The 23,093-nt window shown below is 42.9% G+C and overlaps 2 protein-coding genes across 5 annotated transcripts; both read right to left on the reverse strand.

The window, feature by feature from the left end:
• Positions 1 to 841: 841 nt before the first annotated feature.
• Positions 842 to 5,851, reverse strand: LOC110500412 (uncharacterized). 4 transcript variants are annotated; one of them, XM_036957829.2, is made up of 10 exons: positions 5,616 to 5,851; positions 4,786 to 4,930; positions 4,502 to 4,583; positions 4,205 to 4,308; positions 4,036 to 4,119; positions 3,580 to 3,641; positions 3,371 to 3,445; positions 2,802 to 2,856; positions 2,218 to 2,406; positions 842 to 2,107 (listed from the first exon to the last, which is right to left on the reverse strand). In XM_036957829.2, exons 2-10 carry the CDS (start codon positions 4,909 to 4,911, stop codon positions 1,232 to 1,234), a joined length of 1,653 nt encoding a protein of 550 aa, XP_036813724.2. In that variant the 5' UTR covers positions 4,912 to 4,930; positions 5,616 to 5,851; the 3' UTR covers positions 842 to 1,231. The 4 variants fall into 4 exon arrangements, with proteins under 4 accessions (XP_036813724.2, XP_090070601.1, XP_036813725.2 ...); XM_090214475.1 differs by having other exon boundaries at positions 4,786 to 5,345; positions 5,616 to 5,780; XM_036957830.2 differs by having other exon boundaries at positions 4,786 to 4,940; positions 5,616 to 5,759.
• Positions 5,852 to 10,429: 4,578 nt separating this feature from the next.
• On the reverse strand, positions 10,430 to 23,002 carry si:cabz01007794.1 (uncharacterized). The gene is made up of 7 exons (XM_036957835.2): positions 22,649 to 23,002; positions 15,508 to 16,127; positions 14,919 to 15,110; positions 13,925 to 14,023; positions 13,431 to 13,575; positions 12,948 to 13,181; positions 10,430 to 12,583 (listed from the first exon to the last, which is right to left on the reverse strand). The coding sequence occupies exons 1-7, from the start codon at positions 22,689 to 22,691 to the stop codon at positions 12,540 to 12,542; spliced, it is 1,377 nt and encodes a 458-aa protein (XP_036813730.2). The 5' UTR covers positions 22,692 to 23,002; the 3' UTR covers positions 10,430 to 12,539.
• Positions 23,003 to 23,093: the final 91 nt, after the last annotated feature.

Consider the following 23,093-nt stretch of genomic DNA (forward strand, 5'->3'; position numbering starts at 1 on the left):
CTGATTGTGTTGGCTAGGGCTGGTGCTTGGATCTGAGAAGAACTTCAGTCTACGCCCTGTGCCTGTTCAGGCTGAATCTGTACCACGATGTCATTCAGGTTGACTTCTCCAGATTCTTCACTGAGAGTTTGAGTCCCAGACAGACACGTCCGCACCAGGGTCTGAGTCAGTCCTTCATTCTACAACTTGTACGTAAGTAGCATCAAAATTCACACAAAACCCCTCGGCTACCTGGGTAGCTCGTAGTGCTGTCTCTTTCCTTTATATACATTTCCATGTGAAACATTACGCAATGTTACAGTGTCATTAGGACGCAGCGAAAAAAACAGACATGTTCAAGGACTCTATGAAAAATGTATAAAATGGAACTATTCAAACAGAGTATTCTTAGGCAGCATGGATATTGTCATTTAGCTTGATGCTTTTATGCAGTGTCTTACAGAACAATTTGTGACTCCAATGGGAATTGAACTCACGACTCTGAAGTCTTACTGACTGAGCCACACAGGACCACATGGAGAATGTGTACACGGTTAATGTGATTCTTTGGGTTCACCTGAGGTCAAGTCCGTCCTTGTGTGTGTTAACAGATGGCCATTCGCAGACACGTCCATTTTCCAGGATACAGGTGCAACACAAAAAGTACCGGATACTAACAGGCTGCTAAATATGAACGTTTTTGAAATATATCTGTTGTTTGTACTTCAACAGGGTTTACCAGTGTGTATTTGGGCCTGGAAAATGCTACCATCAGGCCAAAAGACAGATTGGTGCATTGTACACTTTAAAATAATGAACTGATCTTTATTATTTTACCATGAAGAAACGTTCATGCACAATATTTGAGAAACATTTCAGTAAATATTTTATTAACACAATTCCATACAATCATCATGCACTTTCATCCATTAATAGATTGAAACGGATCATTTTGCAGTTGCTTACTGCTTTGATACAATTTGTTTCATGAATATAATACACAGGTCAAATCAATCCTGACAGTTGTGATATAAAATTAATATTTTCAGAAGTAGTGGTGTCTGTGATATAGATTTTGATTCTGTAACATTTAGTTGTCATAACTGAGTTGTACAAGCCATGTCTTAAGGATGAAAGTGAGTTTCTGGCGATCAAAACGGACATCTGCCCATACCGGTCTATTACAGAGAAGTTCAATATTAAAGTATGATTGGATCTGTTGTTTATGCATCCCGTACAATCACTGAGTAGATCAGTCGTCTAAGTAACAGTCCTCTATCTTAGGAATGAACGAGATGACGTCACTCAGTTCGTCCAGGCTCTCCTGTAGCTGTTCAGCTGTCTGTCTGATCGCCTGGATGAACTTCATGGTCTCTGACTTGACCTCAGCCTTTGGTTCTTCACATCCAGGCTCCAGCTCAGTGATGGAGTCTGTGTCCATCACTTCTAACTTGCTGGTATCACCAGACTGTTCATTCGCCTTCGCCTGTCGGATGTTGTGGATCTCTCTGGCGTCCATGGCGATGAAGAAGATATCAACCGCTACAAAAAAAGCGGAAAATATTCCTGTCGCCACCTCTGCCACACGCACTGCCCTGGCAGTTTGGGCTGCCACCTTGCCAATATTGGCCACCCGGAGTAGTCTGAAGAGCTCTATTGTGCCCGCAAGGCCTTTCCCAGCCCTCACCCCAGCACTAGCAGCGGCCTCTACATTGAAACCGGCACTTTTTATCTTAGAAGAGCTACTTTGCATGAGTGTCTCCAAACCCTCAGCGATGTCTTGCAGAGATGTCACCACAGAGTTCATCTTCTCCTGGAACTCCTTGATGATGTTCTTGATGGCTCGGCGGTCGGTGGACTGATTGACCATGTTGGTGATGTTTGATACTCCGGCTGTGGCTCCACCAGCGACAGCCACCCCAATACCAACCCCGGTGACGATCAGGGAGGCGCCCAGAGTGAAGGGAGCCAGGATAAGCCCCACTATAGAGGTGATTCCTCCAGCTGCTCCAATAACACCTCCCGTCAGACTGCCTATGGTGGTGCCTTTGTGCATACTCTCCAAGCCGTCTGCCAGAGTTCTCAGCTTGTCCAAGGTGGTCTGGAGTTCCTCCACAGTTTTCTCACTCTATAGAAAAGCATGAATACATTTAGATGAATGAATGAATGGAAATGTAGATGGTTGGATGGATAAACATACATATTGAACAATTGATTGATTGAAATTGCATAGCAAACCTTTTTTGTGATGAAACTGATAATGAAGGGTTTTGCCATGATGTCAGCAGCTGAAGGCCTAATGGTCGGGTCTTGTTGGAAGATGTCACACAGGAGGTCGCGGAGCTCAGATGAGAAGCTTTCTGGGAGAGATGGGTAAGAACCTCCCAATATTTGGCGGATGAGCTTGATTGTGTTCTCTGCAGTGAACTGTGAAGAAAGAACTGTCTATGATCACCCAATATCCTTTAGCTAGGTGGTGGACAGGCAACATAGAATGCATTCAATATGTGTCGGAATAATTGGATGTTGATTGACCCTTCAAGTCAGAATTTTGCAACCCGAGTTTACATGTTGTGGTATATGATCTTTTAACTTTTCAGCTGAAAAGTGATTATACAGAGCAATCTTACAATCTTAATAATTTTTATAAAATGCAGGTAGTTAGTTTGACTTTGTCAATGTTAGCTATCTTTAGATAGCTGGGTAGATGCTGTTATCTCATTAGTTGAAGAATTATTTCTACTTTAAAACCATTTGACTACACTCAACCTTAACTGGAAAATGCGAAATTACAATGGGCATTTGAATGCAGGATTACTTACTGCACACTGAAGCATACACAACTCATACAGCACGCATCCCAAGGACCAAATATCACTGCAAAGATGGAAAATAAATAAATAAATTCTCATGTTATTCTCATTATTTTACACTGCATAACCCTCACACGTATAGTTTCACATTTATAACCCCATAATAAAGCCTTCATAGATATGTCATAAACATATCCAGTGTGGGGTGTGTGTGTGTGTGTGTGCGCGCGCGCCATGACAGCTGATCTGTCTTGGTCATTTTATTGGCTTGGCTTACCTAACATACAGTATGGCTTGTGACATCACTTTGACATATTTGACATATTTTATGATACCATATCATAGGCCTTGTGACAGAAGGTTCAAGTTACAGTAAATGATTGATTATCCACCCTCAAATGTTTTGTTAGCTTTAGTGATTTCATTCTCACCTCACTATACCTTCAACATTTTGGGTAATTACTAACTATTTAATCAATATCTTAAAAAAAAAAAAAATACTAACTATTTAATCAATATCTTAAAAAAAAAAAAAATCAGGAATATATATTTAAATATGCATGTTAAATATTTTCTACCTTTTGGTGTCATATATTCCACCAGTTAGAATCTCTGGGCCTAAATAACCCACCATTCCATCCTCGTTGGTAGTCCTGATAAAAGAAATTGGAACATGAACACAAAAAAATACTAAAATACTCATTGATGTAATCAAAAATGCTCAACTATTAATGTATTTAACTATTAATATGTGTTGTGTAAATTCATCATGAGCCAAGTAACATACTTTTCATTGACACTTGCAAACGCTCCCAAACGAAGTGTTTCAAATTCCGTGAGGAGTACGCTCTAGTATGGATCATAAAATATCATTGTACAGTTGAGGCGTTAAGCAACAGTTTATGACATTCCATTATTTCATTTAGGCACTGACATGAATCATATCAAACGTTTTTGCAATCATCTCTATTTCTATTGCTGTGAATTCCATGTCAACAATCCCACCCAAATCATTACATGTGGTTGATTGTTTAAGAAGGCTTTACATGTGTCATTGTAAATACAAAATTGTTATTAACTGACTTGCCTAGTTAAATGAAGGTTACATTTTAATAAAATAAAATAATAATAACTAGGCTTTACATAAAACCTGACATTTTTTCAACCCTCCTTTTTCTTAAAAAAAAATAATCCAGGCTCTCTTTAAACTAATAGCCTTTGCATGATGTTCTATTAGCTGTACCTGGGGTCTCAGTTCTCTGTGAAGAAGGCCCTGGTTATGTACATGCTTCAGGGCCATGCAGATCTTGACAAACCAGTCCATAATCTGTGAAGGTATCAAAGTGATTATATATTTAGCCTAAAATAAAAACAGTTGTGGTGTGGAATTTTCTAGTTATTACTTCAGCTACCTTCTCAGAGTACTCTTCTGTAGGGTTTGTCATCTGCTCTTGTATCTTCTGTGACAGATTTCCCTTTGCACAATGGTCTGTCACTATATAGTAGCAGTTATCCTCTGTGAAAATGTATTTGTAGTTTGTGTGTGAATACTACCTGAGAATTCTAATCGTGAAACATATTAATACTGTAGTAGTTCACTTGTTGAAGTTGCTGATACTGTATTACCTTGTAATTCCAATACATTGTCTTTGAAACAAATAAAATACATTTAAATTCAAATGTAACGACAACGATAATGATGTAGTTACCTAGAAATGAGTTTTTGTAGCTTACAATGTGGGGGTGACTAATCTGTCTGAGGCTTTCAACACTGGAGTTCAGGACAGATGTCTGTCAAAACAAATAATACGTGACTAATTGAAAGACATATGCATGTGAATTATGTATTTTATCTTTATGAACACAGTCATTATTGTTGCAACTGCAGAGTTGCCTATAATTGAAAACCAATTATGTATCCTATCCCTCTGTGATCATTCCAAAAAACTCTAAGATATAATCAATTCAGAAATAACAAAATGTTCTCACATACCTCATTGAGTTTGATCTCTTTAATGAAGAACTGGTCACCATGTTTGTCAGTAGCTATGACACCGTTCTCTACCTCCTTCTGGGTAGTGTATCCTTTCTTCTCAAGGACACTCTGTGTTTTCCCCATCTTTAAATTTCACTAGAGTCTGTGTTTCACTCATGTCAATGAGCAATGCAATATTATTTGACAATCAATAAAATAAATTACAATATACACTAAGTGTACAAAACTTTAGGAACACCTTCTTAATATTGAGTTGCACCCCCTTTTGTCCTCAGAACAGCCTGAGTTCGTCTGGGCATGGACTCCTCAAGGTGTTGAAAGTGATTCACAGGGATACTGGCCTATGTTGTCTCCAACGGTTCCCACAGTTGTGCCAAGATGGCTGGATGTCTTTTGGGTGGTGGACCATTCTTGATACACAGGGGAAGCTGTTGAGCGTGAAAAAAACCTGGCAGCGTTGCAGTTCTTGACACACTGAAACCAATGCACCTGGCACCTACAACCATACCCCGTTCAAAGGCACTTACTGTAAATATTTGGTCTTTCCCATTCATCCCCTGAAAGGCACACATACACAATCCATGTCTCAATTGTCTCAAGGCTTAAAAATCCTTCTTTAACCTGTCTCCTCTCCTTCATCTACGCTGCCTGAAGTGGTTTTAAGAAGTGACTTCAGTAAGGGATCATATCTTTCACCTGGATTCACCAGTCTGTCATGGAAAGTTTAGGTGTTCCTAATATTTTGTACACTCAGTGTATAAACACATTTGCGTTTGCGGTAATACAAACATACCAGTAAGGTGTATATGTTATTTACACAGGCTTACCTTTGCTTGTCTGTCTGCTGGTTGTGCTGTTGGTTTACCTAAACTCTGATTTGAATAGGAGTTCCAGTCTTATGTGCAGGGCTCCTCTGCTTCTGTGGCATGATCAAACTAACCCACCCACACCCATATCCGCATTACATGTTCAGCAATCCTGGATCAACTATCAACCATTGTGTCAGCTGGGAGGGACTACAGCGAAGTTTGGGCTAAACTAAAGCATTCAGATCATGTGATTTACAAGAACTCATAAATGCCTTTAGGCTAAAGTGAAAGCATTCACAAGTTCAAGTGTCGAAACAAGAGCTGTATACTGTCGTCAACTTGTTTATTTGGTCATGTTTTTTATTGTCCTCTGTACCTGAAACACATGCGTATTATCAGTTGAACAGGGTGAAATAATTATCTGTTTTCCTTTTTGGCACACTGCTAAAAATAAATTACAAATTCATATTAAAAAGTCAACAGATATGAGAAAACGGTTTAACATACTATATGCATCAGTTTGCTATTTTATTTTTCATCTTGTGTTTCATTAAAACAGTTTGCGAGCTGCTTAGCTCTGCTTACCAGCTGGCAGATGTGGTAGAGTAGTATTGCTTTGGGAATTGTCTTTGGTTGAAGATTAATAGGAATTCAAAGGTAGGCTATCCAACTCTACCTCTGAGTGATTTTGTGAGGAAAAATTCAATTTCACATACTATAACAATATTTTTATCACAAGTCATATCAACTTGGCTTTGAGCTCATGGTTCTAAGAGAGCGAATGGCTGATCAAACTGGAGTCTTGTATGTGAAAGAACATGACACTAGACTCATGTTTCTTCAACCTTGGTAAACTGAAATAACATGGTCATTTTTATTCCAATAATGATTCTCAGATGGACTGCTGCTTACCTCCAGTCTCCCCTATCTCGCCTTTAGGTCCGGCTGGTCCCACATTCTTCCTAAAAAAATACGACAAACATGATAGCTCTCACCAATCTTAGGACAGTCTGTAAAAGGCGGCATATAAAGTCATATCACAGTTGTATCACACACTACACTGCCATGTCGAGGTACTGTTGTCTACTCTACAGTCTCCGACAAACACTCTCAGGTTCTTTATTGGTTGTTTATTGGTTAAAGCTCTATTCAACCAGGTTAAGTGCAGAGAGCAGTGTGTTAGAGCAGTTACTACTAGTTTATTCATGAAGTAACATGCAACTGAAGCCACTGCAATGAATGAACACATTGACAACAAATACATTTTTCAAGACAGACCTTGGGTCCGATGTGGATGACACTCAACTACTTTTCTGTCAGCCTGTTTTGTTGGAATGGAGTTTAGGCCTTCCATGGTGACGTCACCATGTGATACATTTGTTCAAATAGACCAATAATTGTAACGCTCGTCTGAAGAAGAGGACCAAAGCGCAGCGTGGTACGTGTTCATGATGATTTATTCAAACTGAACACTGAAACAAATAACAAAATGAAACAGTTCTGTCTGGTGCAGGCACAAAACAGAAAACAACAACCCACAAAACACAGGTGGGAAAAGGCTGCCTAAGTATGATTCCCAATCAGAGACAGCGATAGACAGCTGTCCCTGTTTGAGAACCATACCCGGCCAAAACATAGAAACACAAAACCTAGAAATGAAGAACATAGAATGCCGAACCCAAGTCACACCCTGACCAAACCAAATAGAGACATAAAAAAGGCTCTCTAAGGTCAGGGCGTGACAATAACAAAGAGAGTTCGAAACCTCTCTGTCAATAACAGCAACAAAAAAATCCCCTTCCCACTCAGAACACTCACAGACAGTCCTAGCAAATGTCTTGCTTGAGCTGCTCGCAGACAGTCCTAGCAAATGTCTTGCTTGAGCTGTTGCCCTTTGCGAAGAAGCATTTTTATTTTTGACCATTTCAACTGAAAACAATCACAGTTACCCAGAAATGAGTCAAATATTGAGATAAAAACAGCTGCGTTGGACCTTTAAAAAAGAGTAAGTTACACAACAAACAGACTCTTAGTAAGCTGTATAATAACAGTACCTCAATACGTGTTCCCTATTCTGAAATGTAACCTAGGAAACACATATTGAGGTACTGTTATTATACAGGGCGTAGCCTTATTAGTCCCGTCCTTGAGACAGCTTGCTGAGAGTTTGTTTCTTGTGTAACTTGCTCTTTATTAAATATGAATATGCTAAAGGGGTTATTAAGGATTGGCCTAATATATGGCTAATGAGACGTAATAAAGGCCTTATAAGATACTTATGCACACTTCTAAACTACAAATGAGTGGCTAATATTTGTTCCTTCAAATAAAGTGTTACATGACCCGGGAAAACATTCCTGTTGGCCAATAAGAGTTCTGATATGCTCCTGGTCAAGCCGCACAGCTAGGAGTCAAGGCCCAAAAGTATGGAAGAAAAAAGTTAAAAAATGACTTTTTGTTGTCATTTTCTTTTACCCTACCCAGAGTTTGAGACAAAGAAAGCACTTGAGGACTGCAGTCATAGGAACGACCCTAGGAACTGCACTTACATCTCTGTCACAACCAGCTCACCTTACATAGTGGAGATGAATTAATGAAACCCCCAGAGAGACTTGGGGAATACCTGGGGATCATTAGGGAAATACAAAACAAATCAAAGCATGGTAATGCAAAGTATCCAGGGCGGCTTTGCCTCTAGGGCAGAAACTAATGCAATGAAGTGGTAAAGTTTAGGCAAGTAAGTTTAGATATTGTTTACGTTTGGGCAAGTAATTCCAATTGGTTAAGGTTAGGGTGGGATTCAAACCAGTGACCTTGTGTATGGCAACCCACTTGGACAGTTTTACGAATCAGATGCTTAGACATTACCAGAACCTCTCAATTCATCATCAATTATTAAAACATATGTACTTAATTCATTCATAACAAACAGATTAAAATGCTGATATTAAAATTGTAAACATAAAAAAAAAGATAATCCTAAAATATAATGAATCTCACCTTTGTATTAAACCTTTTTCTTGCCAATGAGTCAATGATTGTGTTGTATGAAAATGAGACATAGTTTTTTTTTAATCGCCTTGTACAATGGAACAACAATGGACCTGATCAACAAAACACCAGTAAGTGGTATTACCAAAATTGGTACAGTGGATTCATCCTCCTCAGGTGTAAACCGTCCTGTGTAAACTTCCATTATTTAATACTTAGATTATTTATTTCAGGTGGAGGTGATAAATTAAATTGCCTATGATCCTCATATAAAAATATGAGTTCTTAAAAACTTGACCCTGAGGTCCAGTCATTGGCTTTCAAAAAGTGTTATATTTCCTGGGGTCCGTTGAGGATGATGGTAAGCTTCAGAAAACCGTATTTGAAATGTAAATGTTTTGACTATGCTGACACCAATTGTTGCACGTATACTAGCATGCTTGCACACACACACACACACACGCACGAGCACACACATACACACACACAAACACACAAACAGGAACGAGGATGTGTTTTGAAGGATTGTTTTTGAAATGTATTATTAACATTTTGCCTTATTCTTCTCCTGCTGGTGAATTTGCCTCTACCTCCACCACACTTTAGACAGATTTCTCAATTCGACTTCCCTCAAGCCCTGTGAAGCCATTGATTCGCCGTGAATAAAGTCAACATTTCTTTTGTAATTTATCATGCACTGTGGTCATTGTTGACTGTGGTCCTCTACAACAGGTATTTCCAAACTGGGGTACACGCGCAATGCTGTCGGGGGTATGCCAAATAAAAATGATGTAATTCACATTTTAAAAATTCACATTTTTTTTTTTTACTCTTTTTTTCCTTCACATTTTCAAACAGTCCATTTATATTTTCCAATGGGGTGAGGTTTTTTCTCGCCTGAGTAGCCTCGTTTTACTGCCAAAAATGCAATTAAACCATCTAGTGTTCAGCAAAATAACAACACAATGTCAAATACAGGTAACCTAGTCAAAAAATTAACATCCAATCACATTATCCGCTACTCTCTTGCGGGAATTCCACTAACAGTCCGTATGCAGCCAAACGTAGCTGCTGCTCATGTTGGTATCTGTGCTGATGGCGCAAAAGCCATGACAGGGAGACGTAGTGGAGTGGTAACGTGCGTGCAAGCAGTTGCTCCCGCAGCATCCACCGAGAGGCTCTTGCTGCCAAGGGAATGCCTGACAGCTTGAAAGACATTTTGGACACTACAGTGAAAACAGTTAACTTTGTTAAAGCACACCCTTCTCATTAACCTGTGGTGAGTTATTCACAATTTTCGATGAACAAATAAGGTTTTATAAGTAAGATGGTTATATAAATAGCAAAATTATTGATTATTATAACACTTCCCATGAGCCGGGTTGTGACAAAAACTTACACTAATTCTTATGTTTAATAAATGTATCGTATAGTGTGTGTGTGTGTGTGTGTGGCAGGCTTACAAGGATGGAAAAAAAACATTTGTTTGGACTATAAGAAATTTGGGAACCACTGCTCTAATGCCGTTGAGCCCGTTGATTATTACTTGAGTCAGCCAGTAGGTGGCAGTGTAGAACAGTCATGTTGAAAAATCACTCAATTTTTTTTTTTTTTAAATTGTGTGTTAGTTTTTCCAGGCCTGTTGATACTGTTGATCTACACAAACCTCTTCTACCAACCTGAAACCTGGGGTGCTACCAAAGGAGCGCTCTACAGGCAAGTTAAACATTGAACCAGCTTCATATTCTCTGTATAGTGAACAATTAGTGGGGCGTTTTCTATACAGTAGTCTCGGCTGTTAATTCAAATGTATGTGTATATTTTCTCCTGTCAAATAGTAATTTTTGAAGAATTGCTTTTATTTGTTGAAATGTACACATAACACAAAACAAACATAAATACCAATAATATACCATTCCAATACCAGAGTATACTTCTCAATGCTAATGTTAAAACTGTAATACATGTTCTTGTGTTCTGAAAATATGATTTCTAAGGATGTTTTACACATGCTCTTTATCTAATGTTTGAGGCCCTTGCTCTACTAGGAGCTGAAAGGAATACGTTAAGTCAAGTACCTGACATAAAACAGTGTTGGGTTTTGGTTGCCTCCAATGTTGAGCCAAGGAAGTGAAGAGGTGTAAAAATTACCTTTTTGGGGTATTTTTTTTCATGAATAGAGATGTATATTTATCGGCCGAAATAATGGAAATGCTTGAGTAAATGAGGAATACAAAGTGTATGGAAAGCAGGTGCTTCCACACAGGTGTCGTTCCTGAGTTAATTAAGCAGTTAACGTCCCATCATGCTTAGGGTCATGTATAAAAATGCTGGGCAGGCCATTATTTTGGCAAACATGGCTATGCCCCCATGGGGTGACAAGGTCCCGTCAACAGGGCACGAGTGGTCACTGAATGGTTTGATGAGCATGAAAACGATGTAAACCATATGCCCTGGCCATTTCAGTCACGAGATCTCAACTCAATTGAACACTTATAGGATCATCTGGAGCGGCGATTTCCACTAACATCAACAAAACACCAAATGATGGAATTTCTCGTGGAAGAATGGTGTCGCATCCCTCCAATAAGAACCCCAGAAATGTGTTGAGTCTATGCAAAGTTTAATTGAAGCTGTTCTGGCTTGTGGTGACCTAATGACCTATTAAGACACTTTATGTTGGTGTTTCCTTTATTTTGGCACTTACTTGTAGGCAGCTCTTTATTCATTCATTCATTCATGATACTATAACGACATTATTTGTAAAGCACTTTTCATATATTGTGTTGAAAGTGCTACAGTCTATGTGTATTTATACATTTTGTTGTTAGCTCGTCGTTTATGCTTTCTAAATGTTACGCTTTTGGTTCCAAACATGGCCACCTTTACCAACTGTCTGATGAAGCACCCTACAAAGGCATGACTCATACAACAGTACGCAATCCGAACTAACCCTGAGTGATTCTGTGTCAGCTTTTGAGTGTACAGCGCATTAAAAGTTGTCCGTTTGAGGGTCAACTGATTAAGCAAATATACCCACGAAAGGTCAAACACGCATTGGAAAAAACGTTGGGAAAAAAAATGGATACAAATATTTCCATAATTGCACATTTAAAACATGTTTCATTTGAAAGGGTAATCAGGAAGAACAGTTCACCATCCAGTGGCTTCATTATTGGACAGACACACAAGCTCGCACGCACACACACACACACACACACACATTCCTGCCAATTTGTGGTGTCATCTATGAGAATGTGTGCCAACACTCAAGACAAACATTTAAACACACACTCACACTTACACCAACATAAAACCACATCAGCAAAGACAAAATAAAACAAAGATTCTAAAGGGGATGAGATGGGGGGGGTACATAGGGGAATTCCAACCACATATTCATTATCTGAAACACCACCTGAACCAACATCAAACACCTGGAAGCCATGTATTTGACACCATTCCGCTCATGCCGCTCCAGCCGTTACCATGAGCCTGTCTTCCCCAATTAAGGTGCCACCAACCTCCTGAGACATCAATATATGCTACGTTTCGTGGTCAACAGAATAGAAGAAGACAGGTCTTGATGTTTGGTGTTGATGGTGGTGCTGGAGGTGATGAATATGAGGTTGAAATTGTGAAAATGTTAGCATTGGGCCTTGTATCACCGGATCCATTCTGTACGCTATCGTCTTACTACCCCCAACTAGAAAGTGTTTCACTATGTATGTTTAATGGCATGCATTTATAAGCATATAACTTCAGATCAGACATGGTCTTTTAACCCAGAATCAGAGCGTCTGAAAAGGCACCCTACGGTATTCCCAACCCAGTGAAAGTAGTGCACTATGTAGGGAATAGGGTGTCATTTGGGAATGCAGCCTTGCCAGTGTCAGTGACAGTAAAGATGCAGGATTTCTGAGTTCATGGTGTGTCACCTTCAGATCATCATTACAGCATCATCATACCTAGCACACCAAGCAGGATCAGCAGAGCTGTGAAGGAGGAAGAGAGAGAGAGAGAGAGAGAGAGCGAGAGGAAGATTGGTTGTCTACTGAAGATTTTATAGGATTTTATGAGATAAGGTACTACGGTAACACTTTATAATAACTTCCATGAATATACAGTTATAAAAAGGCATACATGTTTATAAAGGCTTTATCAATTAATACAAATCATTTATTGATAAACGATATTAATTGTTTAGAAATGAAGCAAGTGCTCATGACTTGTAGTGCTTTTAATCCTTAGAAACGGCTAGACATTTTTACAAATATTGAAATACTAACATTTAATCAATCATGTTATCAGTTATTATTATAAAGTGTTAGCAGTAGCTATTTCCAATGGGGTTGGTACCTTGAGACAGGGCGTGCTGCAGGCCCAAGGCATGGCTGGAGGCAGTGGTGGGAGTAGCAGCAATGTTGGAAGTAGCAGTAGTGGTGGAAGTAGCAGTAGTGGTGGAAGTATTAGTAGTGGAGGAAGTAGAATTAGTGGGGGCGGCGTTCAAAGAGTTGATCACAGTACTGTTGGGGTTGGCCAGGTCCACGGCTGCATTGCTGACCAGGACAACCTTAGGAGTACCCAGGGTTCCTGGGGGAGGAGAAAAAGATGAGCAAGAGAGAGAGACATGGAGAGTTAGAGATGGCCCAGAAAGAGGGGATACAATGTCCACAGGGTGTTTGGAGGTATAGGGTGAAGTTGCCTGTATACGCTGATCTTGGGTCAGTTGAGCATTTCCCCCACTAATCGTTAAGGTTGGGATTGGGGAAGAGGAAGCTGGTCCTAGGTCGGTATCTAGAGGAAGCTTCACCCTGGAGCGTGTTTGGATGAGTGCCTCACCGTTAATTACGGTCCCGTTGGAAACGGAGAGGACGAAGCTGGTGTCAGCGCTCCTGGTGCTCCTGGTAGCTTCTGGGAGAGTAGCAGAGAAGGTGCACTGGATGATCTGACCGTTGACAGAGCCCTTCACAGAGTCCACAGGCAGCTACACAACACAAGAGTCCCAACGTTATTAGTCAAAATGGACATTAGCCAAATGTCAGTAGGCCTAGAATTAGTCAGGTACATTGTTATTCTCCATGGCCTTGTCCCAAATGGCACCCGAGTGTATATGCACAATTGGGATCAAATTTAACTTAAATGACCACTCAGAAAATGTTTTAATTCAAGTTCATGAATTACTCTTACTCTTGGCTCAAGATCTTGTTCAACTCACAACTTCATTGGGTGAATATCAGTTAAATGCTGGAATTTGCCTGAATTCAAACCTCGCTCCTGAAAGGCGTTCCAGGAAGGCAGAAGTGAAACAATTGTTTCCGATTGGTTCAACTCACCGTGCCAGTGACAGTCAGAACTTTATTTAGGAGGAGAGTGGTGAAGAACTTCATTGTGCCGTTGTTGTTGGCACACACGTAGGTAGTGTCATTAACGCCCTACAGAGGAGAGCGAGAGGATGAATTCAAATAACTATAAATAAATCTTTTTTTTTAAGTCATTAATTAAATATCCATCTCAAGATCCCAAATGTATAAAATCCAGAATTTCCTGAAGTTAATTAAGAGTCTATTGACCTATGTGTTAATCTAAGTAACATAATTCAAAAATTTGCATCAAAATCTGTCCGTTTTTGCATGGGCTGCTTCTCTATCCATCGCATCCGCCTATGTCGGCCTTCCACATCTGCGGTGGAAGGTGGTCGAGCTACAGTACAACGTCAGACCATGAGACACCCCAAAAATCGGTCTATTCACCAAAACATCTGTAGCGTGCAAACTAATATGGCCACTCTATGGAAAGATGAGACTCTCACGAACACAATGCTGTTCTCAGTTTCGCTCTACCACCCCCACGTCACTCGTCTGAAGTTGGTACCGCCGGTGTGCCAATTTATGTCTATAGCGTCCGAACCGTTTGGGCTACAAACTAATATAACCCCACTATGGAAAGGGAATATTCTCACGAACACAATGGTATTCTCCGTTTTGTTCTACAAGTGTCACGGGTCTCTCCTGAAGGTAACTGATACCTGTAAAAAAGAAACGAATGGAAGCATGGAGGTAGTTTTGTGCCAACAGTGTCCAAAAAACAAGATAGAAACCATATGATTTATATTTGGAATTTTTTGCCTTTTAAAAATTTGCCTACAGGGGTCATAACGTTTCAAATGAAATAACTAAATGAGACATAGTATGACCATCTTAAAACAATGTAATATGTTAGCTTAGTAGACTTTTAGAGGTTAAAATGACTTTCCTTCAATCACAAATCCCAACTCACTTTTCCTGGGTATTGTCAAATGTATACTAATTTGAAGGCAGTTTTCCATACCAGGGTAGTGTTTTTGGACAAGCCTACAGCGATGTAGCCTCTGGACTCTCCTCGTAGCTGGAGGGAGAAGGTCTGTCCCGAGGACTGCCGCGTGGAGACGAAGAAACATGAACCAGCCATGGCCGGGTCACAGTCTGATGGCTCAGCAGCACAGAACTGAGTCTTTCCACAATCCGCCCTTGAGATGTTTTGCTGTGTATGAAGAGTCCCTCATTAGTTGCTGTTGTGTTTGTCATTCATTTTAGCTTAAAGGGTCAATATGCAATTGGTAGACATATTTTTTTTACTTTTAAATCAATGATATTGATTCTTGACAAATACAAAGAATAAAGCTTGTTTTACAACATTGTTTGCCTCATTGTTTGCTATGTGAGATAGTGCAGTTGAAACTCCCAATCAGGCACTCTATTGCTTGATCTACTTCCTGTTTCCATGTCAGTCTGTGAAGTTTATTGTTGAGGAAAGAAAGAAAGATATACGATTAGAGAGAGAAATAGTGATAGTTGAGAGAGGAAAAACAGAAAGAGTGAGAGAAAATGTTTTTCTTTTGTCGTCTGAAACTGTGAGACATGTAGCCTAGGTAACTCACCGTGAGAGCTGGGACGGTGGTGGGGGCTATTGCCGTGTTGGATGTAATTGTCGGTTTAGGTGCCATTGTAGTGGTGGGTGCCATTGTGGTGGTGGGTGCCATTGTGGTGGTGGGTGCCATTGTGGCGTTGGGTGCCATTGTGGCGTTGGGTGCCCTTGTAGTGGTGGGTGCCATTGTGGCGTTGGGTGCCATTGTGGCGTTGGGTGCCATTGTGGTGGTGGGTGCCATTGTGGCGTTGGGTGCCATTGTGGCGTTGGGTGCCCTTGTAGTGGTGGGTGCCATTGTGGCGTTGGGTGCCATTGTAGTAGTGGGTGCCATTGTGGCATTGGGTGCCATTGTAGCGTTGGGTGCCATTGTAGCGTTGGGTGCCATTGTAGTAGTGGGTGCCATTGTGGCGTTGGGTGCCATTGTAGCGTTGGGTGCCATTGTGGCATTGGGTGCCATTGTAGTGGTGGGTGCCATTGTCGTGGTTGGTGCCATTGTAGCGGTGGGTGCCATTGTGGTGTTGGGTGCCATTGTGGCATTCAGAGTCATTGAAGAGTTCTGTGCCTCGGCTCCCATCGCCATGCACGCCATTACCATGATGACTGCGATCATTAGTCTGCTGCTATTGTCCATTCCTGATACAGTAACAGAGATCCAGGCGATTAGGATAATAATAATGATAATATTAACAATATGTCACGTTCTGACCTTTATTTCCTTTGTTTTGTATTTATTTAGTATGGTCAGGGCGTGAGTTGGGTGGGCAGTCTATGTTTGTTTTTCTATGTTTTGGGGTATTTCTATGTTTCGGCCTAGTATGGTTCTCAATCAGAGGCAGGTGTCATTAGTTGTCTTTGATTGAGAATCATACTTAGGTAGCCTGGGTTTCACTGTGTGTTTGTGGGTGATTGTTAATGTCTCTGTATTTGCACCAGATAGGACTGTTTAGGTTTTCACTTTCTTGTTTTGTTAGTTTATTCGTGTACAGTTTCTTTATTAAAGTACAATGAATAACAACCACGCTGCATTTTGGTCCGCCTCTACTTCACCTAAAGAAAACCGTTACAGAATCACCCACCACAACAGGACCAAGCGGCGTGGTAACGGGCAACAGCAACAGCAGCGAGAAGAGGAATGGACATGGGAGGACGAATTGGACGGAGAAGGACCCTGGGCTCAGCCTGGAGAATATCGCCGCCCTAAAGAAGAACTGGAGGCGGCGAAAGCGGAGGGGCGCTGGTATGGGGAGGCAGCACGGCGACGCGGATGGAAGCCCGAGAGTCAGACCCAAAAATGTATTGGGGGGGGGGGCTCACAGGGAGTATGGCGACGCCAGGTAGGAGACCTACGCCAACTTCCTGTGCTTACCGGGGGGCTAGAGAGACCGGGCAGGCACCGTGTTATGCTGTGGAGCGCACGGTGTCCCCAGTGCAGGAATACTTCCGGCGCCGACAGAGATGGCCGCCTCGCTTCGCGTTCCTAGGAAACTATGCAGTTTTTTGTTTTTTTACGTGTTATTTCTTACATTAGTACCCCAGGTCATCTTAGGTTTCATTACATACAGTCGAGAAGAACTACTGAATATAAGATCAGCGTCAACTCACCATCAGTACGACCAAGAATATGTTTTTCGCGACGCGGATCCTGTGTTCTGCCTTACAAACAGGACAACGGAGTGGACCCTATGCAGCGACCCAAAAAAACGACTCCGAAAGAGAGGGAAACGAGGCGGTCTTCTGGTCAGACTCCGGAGACGGGCACATCGTGCACCACTCCCTAGCATTCTTCTTGCCAATGTCCAGTCTCTTGACAACAAGGTTGATGAAATCCGAGCAAGGGTAGCATTCCAGAGGGACATCAGAGACTGTAACGTCCTTTGCTTCACTGAAACATGGCTCACTGGAGAGACTCTATCCGAAGCGGTGCAGCCAACGGGTTTCTCCACGCATCGCGCTGACAGAAACAAACATCTTTCTGGTAAGAAGAGGGGCGGGGGCGTATGCCTCATGGCCAACGTGACATGGTGTGATGAAAGAAACATACAGGAACTCAAATCCTTCTGTTCACCTGATTTAGAATTCCTCACAATCAAATGTAGACCGCATTATCTACCAAGAGAATTCTCTTCGATTATAATCACAGCCGTATATATCCCCCCCCAAGCAGACACATCGATGGCTCTGAACAAACTTTATTTAACTCTCTGCAAACTGGAAACGATTTATCCGGAGGCTACATTCATTGTAGGTGGGGATTTTAACAAGGCTAATCTGAAAACAAGACTCCCTAAATTTTATCAGCATATCGATTGCGCAACCAGGGGTGGAAAGACCTTGGATCATTGTTACTCTAACTTCCGCGATGCATATAAGGCCCTGCCCCGCCCCCCTTTCGGAAAAGCTGACCACGACTCCATTTTGTTGATCCCTGCCTACAGACAGAAACTAAAACAAGAGGCTCCCACGCTGAGGTCTGTCCAACGCTGGTCCGACCAAGCTGACTCCACACTCCAAGACTGCTTCCATCACGTGGACTGGGAGATGTTTCGTATTGCGTCAGATAACATTGACGAATACGCTGATTCGGTGTGCGAGTTCATTAGAACGTGCGTTGAAGATGTCGTTCCCATAGCAACGATTAAAACATTCCCTAACCAGAAACCGTGGATTGATGGCAGCATTCGTGTGAAACTGAAAGCGCGAACCACTGCTTTTAATCAGGGCAAGGTGTCTGGTAACATGACCGAATACAAACAGTGCAGCTATTCCCTCCGCAAGGCTATCAAACAAGCTAAGCGCCAGTACAGAGACAAAGTAGAATCTCAATTCAACGGCTCAGACACAAGAGGCATGTGGCAGGGTCTACAGTCAATCACGGACTACAGGAAGAAATCCAGCCCAGTCACGGACCAGGATGTCTTGCTCCCAGGCAGACTAAATGACTTTTTTGCCCGCTTTGAGGACAATACAGTGCCACTGACACGGCCTGCTACGAAAACATGCGGTCTCTCCTTCACTGCAGCCGAGGTGAGTAAGACATTTAAACGTGTTAACCCTCGCAAAGGTTGCAGGCCCAGACGGCATCCCCAGCCGCGCCCTCAGAGCATGCGCAGACCAGCTGGCCGGTGTGTTTACGGACATATTCAATCAATCCCTATACCAGTCTGCTGTTCCCACATGCTTCAAGAGGGCCACCATTGTTCCTGTTCCCAAGAAAGCTAAGGTAACTGAGCTAAACGACTACCGCCCCGTAGCACTCACATCCGTCATCATGAAGTGCTTTGAGAGACTAGTCAAGGACCATATCACCTCCACCCTACCTGACACCCTAGACCCACTCCAATTTGCTTACCGCCCAAATAGGTCCACAGACGATGCAATCTCAACCACACTGCACACTACCCTAACCCATCTGGACAAGAGGAATACCTATGTGAGAATGCTGTTCATCGACTACAGCTCGGCATTCAACACCATAGTACCCTCCAAGCTCGTCATCAAGCTCGAGACCCTGGGTCTCGACCCCGCCCTGTGCAACTGGGTACTGGACTTCCTGACGGGCCGCCTCCAGGTGGTGAGGGTAGGCAACAACATCTCCTTCCCGCTGATCCTCAACACTGGGGCCCCACAAGGGTGCGTTCTGAGCCCTCTCCTGTACTCCCTGTTCACCCACGACTGCGTGGCCACGCACGCCTCCAACTCAATCATCAAGTTTGCGGACGACACAACAGTGGTAGGCTTGATTACCAACAACGACGAGACGGCCTACAGGGAGGAGGTGAGGGCCCTCGGATTGTGGTGTCAGGAAAATAACCTCACACTCAACGTCAACAAAACTAAGGAGATGATTGTGGACTTCAGGAAACAGCAGAGGGAACACCCCCCTATCCACATCGATGGAACAGTAGTGGAGAGGGTAGCAAGTTTTAAGTTCCTCGGCATACACATCACAGACAAACTGAATTGGTCCACTCATACAGACAGCATCGTGAAGAAGGCGCAGCAGCGCCTCTTCAACCTCAGGAGGCTGAAGAAATTCGGCTTGTCACCAAAAGCACTCACAAACTTCTACAGATGCACAATCGAGAGCATCCTGGCGGGCTGTATCACTGCCTGGTATGGCAACTGCACCGCCCTCAACCGTAAGGCTCTCCAGAGGGTAGTGAGGTCTGCACAACGCATCACCGGGGGCAAACTACCTGCCCTCCAGGACACCTACACCACCCGATGTCACAGGAAGGCCATAAAGATCATCAAGGACATCAACCACCCGAGCCACTGCCTGTTCACCCCGCTATCATCCAGAAGGCGAGGTCAGTACAGGTGCATCAAAGCTGGGACCGAGAGACTGAAAAACAGCTTCTATCTCAAGGCCATCAGACTGTTAAACAGCCACCACTAACATTGAGTGGCTGCTGCCAACACACTGACACTGACTCAACTCCAGCCACTTTAATAATGGGAATTGATGGGAAATGATGTAAACATATCACTAGCCACTTTAAACAATGCTACCTTATATAATGTTACTTACCCTACATTATTCATCTCATATGCATACGTATATACTGTACTCTATATCATCGACTGTATCCTTATGTAATACATGTATCACTAGCCACTTTAAACTATGCCACTTTGTTTACATACTCATCTCATTTGTACATACTGTACTCGATACCATCTACTGTATCTTGCCTATGCTGCTCTGTACCATCACTCATTAATATATCCTTATGTACATATTCTTTATCCCCTTACACTGTGTACAAGACAGTAGTTTTGGAATTGTTAGTTAGATTACTTGTTATTACTGCATTGTCGGAACTAGAAGCACAAGCATTTCGCTACACTCGCATTAACATCTGCTAACCATGTGTATGTGACAAATAAAATTTGATTTGATTTGAGGTGCATAGCCCGGTGCGGTACATTCCAGCTCCGCGTATCGGCCGGGCTAGAGTGAGCATTGAGCCAAGTGCCATGAAGCCGGCTCTACGCAGCTGGTCTCTAGTGCGTCTCCTTGGGCCCGGCTTACATGGCACCAGCCTTGCGCATGGTGTCCCCGGTTCGCCTGCATAGCCCAGTGCGGGCTATTCCACCTCGCCGCACTGGCAGGGCGACCGGGAGCATTCAACCAGGTAAGGTTGGGCAGGCTCGGTGCTCAAGAGCTCCAGTGCGCCTGCACGGTCCGGTCTACCCAGTACCACCTCCACGCACCAGCCCTCCGGTGGCAGCTTCCCGCACCAGGCTTCTTGTGCGTGTCCTCGGCCCAGTACCACCAGTGCCAGCACCACACATCAGGCCTACAGTGCGCCTCGCCTCTCCAGCGCTGTCGGAGTCTCCCGCCTCTCCAGCGCTGCCAGAGCCTTCCTCCTCTCCAGCGCAGCCGGAGTCTCCCGCCTGTTCGGCGCTACGAGAGCTACTCAGTCCAGCGCTGCCAGAGCCTTCCTCTCTAGCGTTGCCGGAGCTTCCCGTCTGCCCAGCGCTGCCTGAGCCAGCCATCTGCCCAGCGCCGCCTGAGCCACCCGTCTGCCCAGCGCTGCCTGAGCCACCCTTCTGCCCAGCGCCGCCAGTGCCGCCAGTCTGCAAGGAGCCGCCAGTGCCGCCAGTCTGCAAGGAGCCGCCAGTGCCGCCAGTCAGCCAGGGGCCGCCAGTGCCGCCAGTCAGCCAGGGGCAACCAGTGCCGCCAGTCAGCCAGGGGCCACCAGTGCCGCCAGTCAGCCCAGAGGCGCCAGAGCCCCTCAGCCCAGAGGCGCCAGAGCCCCTCAGCCAAGAGCCCCTGCCCCTCAGCCAAGAGCCCCTGCCCCTCAGCCAAGAGCTGCTGCCCCTCTGTCCCGAGCAGCTGCCCCTCTGTCCCGAGCTGCCGCCCCTCTGTCCTGAGCTGCCGCCCCTTTGTCCCGAGCTGCCCCTCTGTCCATTGAGAAGAGTTGCCATGGTTAGGAAGCCACGGAGGCGGACAATGAGGCAGACTAAGACTATGGTGAAGTGGGGGCCACGTCCAGCACCAGAGCCGCCACCGCGGACAGACGCCCACCCAGACCCTCCCCTATAGGTTAAGGTTTTTTGGGGGGGGTACTGTCACCTTCTGACCTTTATTTCCTTTGTTTTGTATTTATTTAGTATGGTCAGGGCGTGAGTTGGGTGGGCAGTCTATGTTTGTTTTTCTATGTTTTGGGGTATTTCTATGTTTCGGCCTAGTATGGTTCTCAATCAGAGGCAGGTGTCATTAGTTGTCTCTGATTGAGAATCATACTTAGGTAGCCTGGGTTTCACTGTGTGTTTGTGGGTGATTGTTCCTGTCTCTGTGTTTGCACCAGATAGGACTGTTTAGGTTTTCACTTTCTTGTTTTGTTAGTTTATTCGTGTACAGTTTCTTTATTAAAGTACAATGAATAACAACCACGCAGCATTTTGGTCCGCCTCTACTTCACCTAAAGAAAACCGTTACACAATAACAATAATGAATAAAAAGGACAGCTACAATTAAACATTTATAAGTGTAATAATCACCAGTCAGATGCATTGCACCATGTTGATTATGATACTAAACCTATTTCAAAAGCTTTGAGATGTATTCATGGGAATATAAAAATTATCATACCAGTTTGAATAAACACATTAACACACATTGGTCAATAAAGATCCCATGGCACTAATCGTAAGAGTAGGGGTCTTAACCTCAGTGGCAAATTGTCCTATCTTAACCGTAAATGAGAATGTGTTCTCAGTCAACTTAACTGTTAAAATAATGGTTCAATAAAAAGAAATGAAAATGCCAGTGAATAAACATAGGCCTGCCATTATTGTGGTAATTGGTAATTAATTGTTAATATCATGGGTGGTGAATTCGACAACAACGAAACACTGCATAGTGAATGGGTAAGCTTGTTGAATTAAGACTAGACTGTTATTGTTTTTACATGATTAATTAGTTGCCTAGATCCACTAATTAAATTAAATAATGTGACAAAAACAACGAAAAACGTCCATAGGCTATTCCAGGGAGAAAAGGTTCATAAATTATAATCTGATAGTATTTATAAAACTAACCAGCGCCAAATAAATCAAGAAACGTAATAGAATTTGATTTTAAAACAAAGAATGAGTTGTTGTTTTAAAACATCCACATGATTAGATAAAAGTGAAAACTTTACCTGTGATTTGGAGACTTGCACGATTCCGTGAGGTAAAAAGCATCGCACCACACCTTGAACAAGTTGTGCTCACGGGTACTGTAAATACAGCTATACTGTTAAAACAGAGGTGTGGTCGAGGGGAAGATTCTCTCAAACACCCGCTATTTACACAGCATTTGCGAGGGGAGGAGGGACAAAGGATGGAGAAACCTGCTTCTCTCCTCAGGTGCTGCCTTTCTGGGAGGGTGTACTGAGTGGAAACAATTGTTGGTCATACGCCTGATACTCAAACAATAGATTGTGTCGAGTCACTGCACCCTTTTCATGGATCCGATGTCTTCTATTCCCTTGCGTATTAAATATGCTTGGAAACTATATTGCAAAGAAAGAACAAATAATAACATCATGAAGTTAGATACAATAGACACAATCTAGACCTAAATATAATCTACTCCTAATAACA

This window comes from Oncorhynchus mykiss, chromosome 21 (genome assembly GCF_057628025.1).
Source record: "Oncorhynchus mykiss isolate SJ-2025 chromosome 21, ASM5762802v1, whole genome shotgun sequence".
NCBI classification, from domain to species: Eukaryota; Metazoa; Chordata; class Actinopteri; order Salmoniformes; family Salmonidae; genus Oncorhynchus; species Oncorhynchus mykiss.